The sequence below is a fragment of the Eriocheir sinensis genome, chromosome 39 (assembly GCF_024679095.1).
Source record: "Eriocheir sinensis breed Jianghai 21 chromosome 39, ASM2467909v1, whole genome shotgun sequence".
NCBI classification, from domain to species: Eukaryota; Metazoa; Arthropoda; class Malacostraca; order Decapoda; family Varunidae; genus Eriocheir; species Eriocheir sinensis.
The window spans coordinates 15,674,566-15,686,880 of NC_066547.1; the positions used below are offsets into that span (position 1 = coordinate 15,674,566).

The window sequence follows — 12,315 nt, forward strand, 5'->3', positions numbered from 1 at the left end:
GTTCTAATGAGTCGTTTTTTCAGGTTCATGGTATAGAAGGATGCTTGAAATATCTCCAGGGTCATAAAGCTACCCCTGGTAATGCCCACAACTCCTATGAAAGCTTTATTAAATACGTGTGCTTGCGGACCGAGATGTTGAAGAATATGACCATTACTGCTTTTTCTCCTCCAACAATTATACCTTCGTCTTTACCCTATTTCCTCTTCGTGCTATGCCCTTGATAAATAAAAGAGTAAGAGAAAGAGAGAGAGAGAAAGAGGGGGTGATGGAGGACAGAGAAGTGATGGGGGAGAGGAGAGAAAGGGGGAGGAGGGAGGGAGGAAGATGACAAGTAGAAGGTGAGAAGGGAAAGAGAGAGGAAAAGAGGAGAGGGAGGGAAGGAGGGAGCTGTGGAGGAGAGCTGCTCGTCGGGTCAAATGTCAAAGGGAAGGGTCAAACGTGTGTGTGTGTGTGTGTGTGTGTGTGTGTGTGTGTGTGTGTGTGTGTGTGTGTGTGTTTGGGATTGTACCACAGAGAAACAGAAACACACACACACACACACACACACACACACACACACACACACAACACTCTCTCTCTCTCTCTCTCTCTCTCTCTCTCTCTCTCTCTCTCTCTCTCTCTCTCTCTCTCTCTCTCTCTCTCTCGTTCTTCATTTAGATTGCAATGGAAGTCTGACTCTCTCTCTCTCTCTCTCTCTCTTGGTTATTTAGAAATGAATGAGTTTTGGTAAACACCCACACCCACATACACACCCACACACACACCCACACCCACACCCACACCCACACACACACACACACACACACACACACGGCAAGATAAAGAAAAGTAAATAGAAAAATGAAAGAATGTTGTTGCTAAATTATAGTAGAAATTTTCCTCTTCCTCTCCTTCTTCCTACTCCTGCACCCTCCTTCTCCTCCTTCAACTCCTCCACCACCACCACCACCACTACCACCTCCACCGCATCCTCCTGCTCCTCCACCTCCTCCTCCTCCTCCTCCTCTTGACGGGAACATTTTGGAAGGAGGCAAGTCAATAGCTTACCTTTACTAACATGAGAGAGAGAGAGAGAGAGAGAGAGAGAGAGAGAGAGAGAGAGAGAGAGAGAGAGAGAGAGAGAGAGAGAGAGAGAGAGAGAGAGAGAGAGAGAGAGAGAGAGAGAGAGAGAGAGAGAGAGAGAGAGAGAGAGAGAGAGAGAGAGAGAGAGAGAGAGAGAGAGAGAGAGAGAGAGAGAGAGAGAGAGAGAGAGAGAGAGAGAGAAGAGAGGAGGGAGAGGAGGAGGAGGAGGAGGAGGAAGAGGAGGAGGAAGGAGAGAATGGAATATTGAATTCTTTAAAATTACAAGGCAAAAAAAAAAAAATAGCAAGGGTGTATTATTATTATTATTATTATTATTATTATTATTATTAGTGGTAGTAGTAGTAGTAGTAGTAGTAGTAGTAGTAGTAGTAGTAGTAGTAGTAGTAGTAGTAGTAGTAGTAGTAATGGTAGTAGTAGTAGTAGTACGGCTTAGTGGTTGTAGTAGTAGTAGTAGTAGTAAAAGTAGCAGCAGTAGCAGTAGTAGTAGTAGTAGTCGCAGTAGTAGTAGTAGTAGTAGTAGTAGTAGTAGTAGTAACAGTAGTAGCAGTAAACACACACAAAAAAATTAACATGGGCACAATAAAAAAAAAAAAAAACATGCGTCACGCGTCGCAAAAAACAAAACAAAAACAAACAATCAAACAAAAAACAAAAGTAAATAAATAAAATACAGGTCAAACAAACAAATAATCAAACCCATAAATCAGCGACACTTATTTTCTTGGCAGCGAGAAGTCATTAAGTTAAATTCTCGGGGCAGGAAGGGAAGGAAAATTACAAAAACACGGAGAGGTATAAAAAGGGCAGGAAAAAGGTGAACCCGGCTGCCAAAAATAGTCCTCGCTGAGCTCCTCTTGCCCTGCCAACACCTGACTTATAAGCGTGACACCAAGGGAAGGGAAAAAAGAAAACTGTAGAGACGGAAAAGAAAAGTAGAAATAATTGCATGGAGGAATAGAGAAAAAATATAATGGGAGAGAAATAGGAAAGAAAGGAAAAGAAAGGAGGAAAAAAAGAAGGGAAAAGGAAACGATGAAGCGTGACGCCAAGGGAACGGAAAAAATTAAACTGTAGAGACGTAAAAGAGATGTAGAAATAATTGAGTAGAGGAATAGAGAAATGTAAAGAGAGAAAAAAAGAGAAAGGAAAAGAAAGGATGAAGATGAAAAAGGAAAAGGAAATGAGGAAATGAAAAGGAGACGAAGAAAAGGATAGAAGAAAAAGTGTTATTAAAAAAAACTAAAGAAAAATACCGGGAAAGAAAGTAACGAGAGAAGGAGGGAAAGAAAGAGGGATGGAAGCGAAAAAAAAAAAGGAATGGAAGAAAACAGAAAATAATGTGAAGAAAATTAAAGAAAGAAAAGGAAAGAAAGAAAAAAAGAAAGGAATGGAGAAACGAAGAAGAAAAGGGAGTAGAGAAAGGAAAACAGGAAGAAAGAGGAAATATTGAGGAAAGGAAAGAAAGGAGGAAAAGAGGAAAAAAGGAGTGGAAGAAATTAGAAAAGAATGAAAGAAAATTAAAGAGAAATGATGAAAAATAAACGGGAAGGGAAGAAAAAGGAAGAAAAAGATAAGAAAGGAAAAGGAAAAAGAAAGAAAAAAGAAATATTGAGAAGAGGAAAAAAAAGGAATGGAAACGAATGGAGAGGAATGAAATAAAGTAAAAAGAAAGAGAAGGAAAGGAAGGAAGGAAGGAGGGAACAGATGAAGAAAGGAAGGACGAAAGAAAAAGAAAATACTGAGGAAAGAAAAGAAAGGAGGAGAGGAAAAGGAAAAAAAAGGAGTGGAAAAAATAGGAATGAAAGAAGAATTACAAAGAAAGAGAAGGAAAGAAAGGAGGGAGGGAATAGAGAAAGAAAGGAAGAAAGAATTAGGCAACAAAGAAGGAAATAAGGAAGGAAGGAAGGAAGAAGGAAAGACAAAAAAAAAATAATTCTTTCTTTTCATTCATTCATTTTCTTTTTTTTCTCTGCTTTTCCGACATTATTCTTTATTACATCTCTCTCTCTCTCTCTCTCTCTCTCTCTCTCTCTCTCTCTCTCTCTCTCTCTATCTCTCTCTCCTCTCTCTCTCCTCCTCCTCCCTCCTTTCCCTCCTCCTCCTTCTTTCCTTCCTCCTCCCTCCCTCCCTCCTTTCCTCCTCCTTTTCCCTCCAGCCTACACGTTCCCCCCTCCCTCTCTCTCTCCTCTCCTCTCCTCTCTCTCTCTCTCTCTCTCTCTCTCTCTCTCTCTCTCTCTCTCTCTCTCTCTCTCTTCTTCTCTTCTCTCTCTCTCTCTTCTTTCTTCCTCTTTCTGCCTCTTCCTTTCTTCCTTCTTCACTCTTTCTTTCTTCCTCTCTCTCTCTCTCTCTCTCTCTCTCTCTGATCGTATCACACGGGTCAAGGCTTCGTTTCATACATATCAATTGTATAAATTTCAGTTTTCTCCCTATTCCTCCTCCTCCTCCTCCTCGTTCCTGATCTATTTTTCTCTTTTTTCCATTATACATCCTTGAAAAATATGATCTCCCGTCTCGCCTGGTGTCGGGGGAAGGTGGAGAGGGAATCATCGGAGCAAGGAAAGCGTCTATGTTGGTGTTCAGGAAATATATATGTGCTAATTATAAAGGCTAGTGGGGCCGGATTCGAGGGTCTTATAGCGCTGTCAGATTGTCGTAGGTATAGTCACATTATTAAACGTATTGGGCTCTCGTGACGACTGTTTCCCAAGGTCACAGAGAAGGTTAATAATCGGGTTTTCATGGGTGGTTTTCCCCGCTCAAGGTGCATATGCCGTGTAAAACTATCCCTAGAATCACAAAACAGTCCCTGAAAATCCCAGGAACTTCCACGAGAGGCTTTTCAAACAGGCGATCTGAGGCGCCGATATGATTAAGAATACTGGCTTTAGAACATTGTGTTTATCAGTTTCAATCACCCAAAACTGTTTCCTACACCCCAATAACAAGATTTATTTATAGTTACGGTTGCAAGGGATAATTATTAGTGACTTTTTCCAGTAGCTATGGGTGAAAAACTTTAAAATACAGTGTGCTAACTAGGATAAAATGGTAACGTTGCTTGGGTCTGTATTCTCAAACGTTTCGACAATCTAGTATATCTATTTGAAAAGGCTCTCGTAGATGTTGTTGCTGGGATTTTCATGAGTGGTTTTATTTGAGTAATCTGGTAACGTTGCGTGCGTCCGTGTTCTCAAACGCTTCGACATTCAAGTACACCTGTCTAAAAAGGCTCTCTTAGAAGCTGTTGCTGGGATTTCTATGGGTGGTTTCTCATGACCCTGGCGGTAGTTCTGCTGCGCCAAGAAGGGAAAAAAACACTCCTGACAACACGACTGTAGCCTTAAAAGTGAGTTATAACAAGATTCTCAAGGGTTTCGACACTTTAGTAAGCTACATCTAGCTAGAAAGGCTCTCGTAGAAGTTGTTGCTGGGATTTCCAAGGGTGTTTTTTCATGGGCCTTGCGGAAGTTTGGCAAAGTATCTGCGTCATAAAGGGTGCGAAGGTCGGCATTGTCAGACGCTTTCGGCTCTCACATCAACAACCTTTTTTTTTTTTTTAACTTCCAGCTATACGCGAGCTAAAGGTTTTATTCTTCGCCACACGAAAATAGAAGAGAAATTAAGAAAAGGTTACAGTGACATAAAATAAAAGTTTTTCGCTACACGGAAATAGAAGATAAATTAATAAAAGGTTACAGTGTTTGACATAAAAGAAGACCTTTGAGATACCTGAACTAGATAATGATAAATAAAAAAAACTTAAAACTCCAAGAAACAAAGAAAGGAAAATATTACCACAAAAACTGAAAATAACTTACGCCAACGATTGATAAAAAGACGAAAAAAAAGAAAATAGAAGAAAATAATGAAACAGAGAATCAAAAGTATAGAAAATAGACGAGGAAAACAATAGAAAGTGAAGCTGAGTAAAAATAAGTAAGAGTAAGAGATTGCGATAAAGAGAGACACTGAAGAAAAAGCTTGAAACTGAGAAAAAGAAAAAGCATAGAAAGGAAGAGAAAGAAATTTAACAAAAAGTAAAGCTAAGTGAAGGTAAATAAGAGTAAGTAAGAGACTGCGACAAAGAAAGAGAAAGAGAGAGAGAAAAAAAAAGTGAAATATAACCCACTGAAAAGCAAAAGAAGAAAATATTGAGACAGAAACGAAAGAAGAAAATTGAAGAGAAAAATAAGAAATATGAGTAAGTAAGAGATTGCGATAAAGAAAGAGAGAAAGAGAGAGAGAGAGAAAACAAGTGAAATATAACCCACTGAAAAACAAAAGAAAAAAAAATATTGAGACAGAAACGAAAGTAAAAAATTGAAGAGAAAAATAAGAAATATGAGTAAGTAAGAGATTGCGATAAGGAAAGAGAGAAAGAGAGAGAGAGAGAGAAAACAAGTGAAATATAACCCACTGAAAAGCAAAAGAAGAAAATATTGAGGCAGAGCAACAAAAGAAGAAAATTGATGAGAAAAAAAATATATAAAAAGTGGTTAAGTGCAGATATATAAGTGTTAGTAAGAGATAAAGAGAGAGACAGAGAAAGAAAGCAAGTGCAATGTAACCCGCTGAAAAATTAAAAGAAGAAGAAACGGACCATAATTTAATAAGAAAATGTAAAAAAAAAAAAAAAAAAAAAAAAAATACCACCAGAAAAAAAAATGATAAGTGAAATGTAACTCTTGGTAAGACTTTCTCCTTTGTGAGTTTTCGTCCCCCCCCTCCATTCTCTCTCTCTCTCTCTCTCTCTCTCTCTCCCTTTACTTCCTACACCAACCAATCAGCTCCCTTCACCACCATCACCACCATCACCATCACCACCACGGACCATTAAAACCTTTTCTCCTCGTATTTTCCAGTTTTACGTTCATATCTGATTAATTTTTCAGTCCAACGATTTCCATTATATATTTTTTTTTATCACTTAAACCTCATTTCTGCGCTCGTGTTAAACTTTCCTTCCCCCTTTTCTACGTTTAATTAGTTCTCTTTCCTTTGGTATAGATTTTTACACCCTAAACTCTTCTCATTTTCCAACGTTAACTTTTTCCTCCCTTTGGTACAAGTTTCCCTCCCTTCCTCAAGCCATTCCTTTTCCTGATTCACTTTTTCTCCCTTACATTCTCATTCGGTCCTTTATTTCTTATTTGCGCGCTTCCTCCCTCTCTCAGTCTTCCCTTGGCCTTCATTTGTCTCCTTCCTCAAGACATTTCCATTCTCCATATACTTCTTTTTCTCTCTCTTTTACGTTTTATTTCGGTCCTTTATTTCTTCTTTGCACGCTTCCTCCCTCTCTCTCAGTCTTCCCTTGCTCTCCATTTGTCTCCTTCCTCAAGACATTTCCATTCCCCATATATTTCTTTTTCTCTCACTTTTACGTTGTAATTCTGTTCTTTTTCCTCCGCCGCACGTTTCCTCCCTCTCTCAGTCTTCCTTTGCCCTCCATTTGTCTCCTCCGCCAGACCCCGAGACGACTAATCTAAGAGTTATGTTCCTCGTTCCTGCAGTGGCCGCCTCAGATTCGCCTCATTCGCCTCGTCCTTGGCAATATATCGGCCGCAGGAAGTCACGCTCGCCCAATCTCTCCTAGGATACCTAACTCCCCACGACTACTACTACTTCTACTACTGCTACTACTACTACTACTACTACTACTACTACTACTTCTATTACAACACACTGCCCGCTGAAACCACCACTACTACAACAGAAACAACAACTACTACTACTACTACTACTACTACTACTACTACTACTACTACTACCACTAATCTAAACCTTCGTCCGCTACAACCTACTTTCTTTTCTGATTCTATGTTTACAGCCTCGCTCGCAACCTTCCCTGAACATAAGCTTCCTAACACCACTGCCATACAAACACAAGGCTGACTCCTGTGTTTCTAGGTCAACAGGTTAAATAGTGTTTGGGAACGGTACAGTATGTTTAGACTGAGCACCGCCCTGACACACCTCGAATAGCTAGACCTGAGCCTGGTAGTATTTGATCCGATCTCTTAAGACAACAGGTTGGATCCCATGTTTATAGATTCATAGGTCCCTTTCAATTGCATTAGTTTGTTTGCTCTCTAATACTGAAGAGAAGAGAGACTGACCGACAGCATCCGATCCCTTAAGACAAGAGCTTAGATCCCATGTTAATAGATTCATTGGTCCCTCAGTTTGCATCCCATAGCTTTAAAGTGCTTACGTTTGCTTGCTCTGAAATTAAAGAGAAAAAGACGGACTGACAGAGAGGCAGACAGACTTACAATCTGACAAAAAGAAAGAAAAACAGATACAGGAAGACAGACAGGCACACGCACACGAACACACACACACACACACACACACACACACACACACACACACACACACACACACACACACACACACACACACACACACACACACACACACACACATCACCATCACCACCACCACCACCACCTTCATCTTATCTGGTCTCCGCGCACAACTGTTTACTGTGTTTGTACTCGTTCTTCGTTCTTCGACGTTTTGACATTTTCCACCATTCCCCGCCCCGGCCCTTCGCCCCGCCCCGCCCCGTCCGCCCCACAGCCCCGCAATGAGAGCCCTGATCAGGAGTAACCCCAAGATGGAACATTTGAAGGTGAGTTTCGTTACCTTTCCTCTCTCCAACAAACTTAATTTAAAACTTTTCCCTTCAAGTATAATAGAAATTCGAAACTCTTGAAAACATAATTGCTCCATCAAAGAGGAGCTTTACCGCCTAATACGTCTTAGCTCCACCAGTAAGGGATTCGAAACTTCATCCTTAACTTTCTCTCCGTCGGTAAGTTTTGGTGAGGGGCAGCGGTTTGGTGTCGGCCCCAGCCCATTAGTGGCAGGGGAGACCTTTTTTATAGTGATGCAGGGACATATGCATGCGCCGTCTGCTGCTGTTCTACCCTTCTTGAAGCTATGTAATGGGTTAGAGGCACGTCCCGCCCGCCGCCACAAGCTGGGATTTTTCAGTCACCTCCAAGTGGCCTAAGACTAATCATATGATGTCCTGAAGACCTCCTATCAACCAGGACTCTAGATCCTCTCTCTCTAAAAAAAAAGAGGATGAAAGATGAGCTCCGGGGGCAGCATGAGACAAGCAAGATGGCGCCACAATAAACACTTGCCTGCGCCACAATGGGCTAGGGGTTGACTATCAGGCCCCGCCAAGAAAAAAAAAAATCCATCGGGAAATACAGTCTTAGAACCCCTGCCTCGCTCTGTACCTCACTCTGGCATTTACCATTCAATTCCCCTATACTCCGACCTTCCCTTCCCTCGCAGCCCGGCGCGGCGAATTTACATGATTCAACATTATTTATTCAATTTACATCACGGGACGGGACGATGGAAGTGGAAGGGAAGGAGAGGTCGTTGGTTCGTATAAGGGAGGTTAGGGCGAAGGAGGAAGAAAGGGAGGAAAGGAAAGTAGAGGACGAAGATAACAGAGAGAAGAAAAGAAAGAGGGTGATAATAGAGGAATAAGAAAGGAGGAAGAAGAGAGAGAGAGAGAGAGAGAGAGAGAGAGAGAGAGAGAGAGAGAGAGAGAGAGAGAGAGAGAGAGAGAGAGAGAGAGAGAGAGAGAGAGAGAGAGAGAGAGAGAGAGAGAGAGAGAGAGAGAGAGAGAGAGAGAGAGAGAGAGAGAGAGAGAGAGAGAGAGAGAGAGAGAGAGAGAGAGAGAGAGAGAGAGAGAGAGAGAGAGGGGGGGGGAGAGGAAAGCGAGAGAGAGAGAGAGGAGTATGGTAAGGATGCTGATGTAGAGTGTGTGTGTGTGTGTGTGTGTGTGTGCCGGGTGGCAGGTGGCGGCAGGTAATGGGTTAACAGGTGCTTAGGATGGGATGAAAGAGGCTGTGACAGGAGGGAAGGTATGGAGGAGGCGAGGGGCGACAACCACTGAGGAAGAGGAGGAGGAGGAGGAGGAGGAGGAGGAGGAGGAGCCAAGTTGAAGAGTAAGAGGAAAAGAAGTATATAGAATTTAACGTAAGCGAAAAACAGTTTACGTAGAAGCTGCCGCTGATTTTTGAGTTTGTAACATTTTTTATTTTTTATGTTTCGCTTATGGTGCCGGTAGGATTTTTTGGTGAGTCCTGGTGATCGGCCCCAGCCCGTTATGGTACAGGCAAGCATTTATAGTGGTGCCATCTTGCTTGGCTCATGCTGTACCCCGGAGCTCATTTTTGATCCTCTATTAGAGAGAATCTTGAATCCGGGTTGATAGGAGGTCTTCAGGACAACAAGTGGGTAGTCTTAGGCCACTCGGCGGTGACTGAAAACTGTCCGCTTATGGTAGTGGGTGGGATGCGAACCCGGGTCCTCTTGAATGACGCGCCCGCACGCTGACCACTCACCCACCGCCTGAAGACATTGGGAATTGCTAAATGAAATGGAACACGGCCGCGAGACACTCTTGGGGGCTCCATCAACTCATTAGGGACGAATTTCTCTTCCTGGTTCAGTGGCGCCTAATTAGGACGGACTTAAAGTTTGACATAAGAGACTTTTGTGAAACCTCTAAGGGGATGTTTTTGACAAGGCTTAGTGACAGGCCGCGCAGAGTGGCTGAGCGACGCTGTAATTGCATCCCGCTCCACTCTGGGTGTGATGGAGGAGCGAGAAAGCGGCAGGGAGGGGGAGGCAAAGGGGGTGAGAGGAGGAGCAGGGGATGGGACGCAACGGGAAGGAGGGAAAGGAAAAAGGTAAGGGATGAGGGGAAGCAGGAAGGACACGTGAGGAAGGGTACATGGAGGTCAATAATCTCTCTATCTCTCTAGTATTCTATCTATTCATCTATCAATATGAATGAATAAATAATGAGTGAGTGAATAAACCAGCCACTCTGTATATACATCTACCCTCCCCCCTCCAAACACTACGATTAGGGAAGATATTGCAATGACGATTAAGAATGATAAATTGCAAAAAAAAAAAAAAAAAGATAATTATACGCGAAATAATTATGTGACGCTCCCAGCCAGACGTGGTTTTGAAGATATTTTTTCACGTAACTTTTATCGGCGCCATGTCTTCGTGTGTCTTATATATACCTAGATGTGTTTTTGTTTTCTTTAAATTCTCTTTGGGCCATTTTTGCGTGTTTATGTACCCGGGCATCTATTTTCCTATCTATCTATGGTTCTTCGTGTGTCTTGTACCTGGACATCTGTTTTTCTGTCCAGGGCGAAGCGTTTGTATTCTTTAATTGCTTCTTCTTCCGTAACTTTTCTTGGTGTCATATCTTCGTGTGTCTTATACCCGGATGTCTTTCTGTCTCTCTCCAGGACGAAGCGGTTGTATCTTTTAACTTCTTCTTCCGTAACTTCTCTTGGTGTCATGTCTTCGTGTGTCTTATACCCGGATGTCTTTCTGTCTCTCTCCAGGACGAAGCGGTTGTATCTTTTAACTTCTTCTTCCGTAACTTCTCTTGGTGTCATATCTTCGTGTGTCTTATACCCGGATGTCTTTCTGTCTCTCTCCAGGGCGAAGCGGTTGTATCTTTTAACTTCTTCTTCCGTAACTTCTCTTGGTGTCATGTCTTCGTGTGTCTTATACCCGGATGTCTTTCTGTCTCTCTCCAGGGCGAAGCGGTTGTATCTTTTAACTTCTTCTTTCTCCGTAACTAATCTTGATATCATGTCTTCGTGTGTCTTATACCTGGATGTCTGTTTTTTTTCTGTTCAGGGCGATGCGGACCAGCAGACGACGGAGGCACAGCTGTCGGCCCTGCAGGAACAGCTGGTGGCTGTCATGCTGGAGAACCAACACTTGGGTGAGGCATCTGTTTGGGATCTTAGGTTTTGCTCTTCTTGTTCTTCTTCGTGTTCTAGTTGTTTCTTGGTTGCTCTTCATTATCATATTTCCCTTCTTCTTGTTCTTCTTGTTATTGTTCTCTTGTTCTTGATCCTGTTCTTCATGTTCTAATTCTCCTTTTTCTTTTTGTTCTTCGTTTTATTTGTTCTTTTTTGTTCTTGTTCTCTTGTTCTTGTTCTTCTCTTCTTCTTCTACTTAGTCTTCTTTTTGTTCTTTTTGTTCAACTTGTTTTTTCATATTTTTTTCTTGTCCTTGTATTTCTTGTTCTTCTTTTCTTCTACTTCTCGTTCTTCTTGCTCTTGTTCTTGTTCTTATTCTTGTTCTTGTTTTCTCGTTCTGCTTCTTCTTCTTCTCCTTCTTCTTCTTCTTCTTCTTCTTCTTCTTCTTCTTCCGGTTATTATCAACGTCATTATCATTCTTTACCAACTTCCTGTTCCTGCATCTGTTGTGTCCTCCTTCCTCTTCTCTCTCTCTCTCTCTCTCTCTCTCTCTTATTCTATTTTTATCTTCCGTTCCTTCCTTTCTCCTCTTCATAATTATCTTACAGTCCCTCCTCCTCCTCCTCCTCCTCCTCTTCTTCTTCCCCGTCAGCCATTTGCTTCTCTTTCTCTTCCATTACCCATGATAACCGAGCCATTAGTAGAACACACACACGAACACACACACACACACACACACACACACACACACACACACACACACACACACACACACACACACACACACACACACACACACATATGTACCTTCCAATACGATAGTTTTATCTTTCTATCTATTTATCTATCTCTAAGCAGTGTATTATAACATAGTAATCTCTCTCTCTCTCTCTCTCTCTCTCTCTCTCTCTCTCTCTCTCTCTCTCTCTCTCTCTCTCTCTCTCTCTCTCTCTCTCTCTCTCTCTCCCGTAGCCGAGGAGGCCAAGGCGTTGAGGGAAGCGAGCGCCGCGGAACAACTTCGGCAGCAGCTTGAGAGGGAGAGGGAGAAAAGCAGGATACTGATGGAGCGGCTGCAGGAGAAGGAGGCCAAGGAGAAGGAGAAGGGCGAGAGGGAGGCGAGGGATAGGGAGAGACACACCAGGGAGAAGAGTCTGCCTGCTGGAGATAAGTCGCCGAGGTAGAGTATGCATGTGTTGGTCTGATCTTAATTTACATCTTACGTTAAACCTCTAGTGACTTGAGGCAGGGAAAGGAAAGAAGGGATGGAGGTTTAGAAGGAGCAAGTTTATATTTCTCTCGATAAGATAACTTCTATGGCCTTAAGGAGATATGCAAGGTAATGTATACGTTTATGCCACCACCCAAAATAACTCCTTAAAACGCTACTAACCTCTTCTATAGTCTGTTCTAACGAAGGGTTCCTAGTGGCGGCGTTTCTCAGGGCTTTCCTCAATGA

General features: G+C 42.3%; 1 protein-coding gene across 21 annotated transcripts in view; it reads left to right on the plus strand.

The window, feature by feature from the left end:
* Positions 1–12,315, plus strand: part of LOC127009076 (GRAM domain-containing protein 4-like) — a 43,740-nt gene that overhangs the window by 14,698 nt on the left and 16,727 nt on the right. For 9 of the 21 annotated variants that reach the window (XR_007761571.1, XR_007761572.1, XM_050881793.1 and 6 more), the window contains exons 2-4: positions 7,669–7,720; positions 10,792–10,879; positions 11,832–12,036. Coding sequence is in view for 19 of the 21 variants with exons in the window: in XM_050881793.1 (XP_050737750.1) it covers positions 7,669–7,720; positions 10,792–10,879; positions 11,832–12,036 (345 nt within the window). In the remaining 2 variants the exon portion in view is untranslated. Of the gene's footprint in view, positions 1–4,653; positions 5,775–7,668; positions 7,721–10,791; positions 10,880–11,831; positions 12,037–12,315 lie in introns of all 21 variants that reach the window. The other 12 variants (XM_050881794.1, XM_050881796.1, XM_050881797.1 and 9 more) reach the window with 5 other exon arrangements.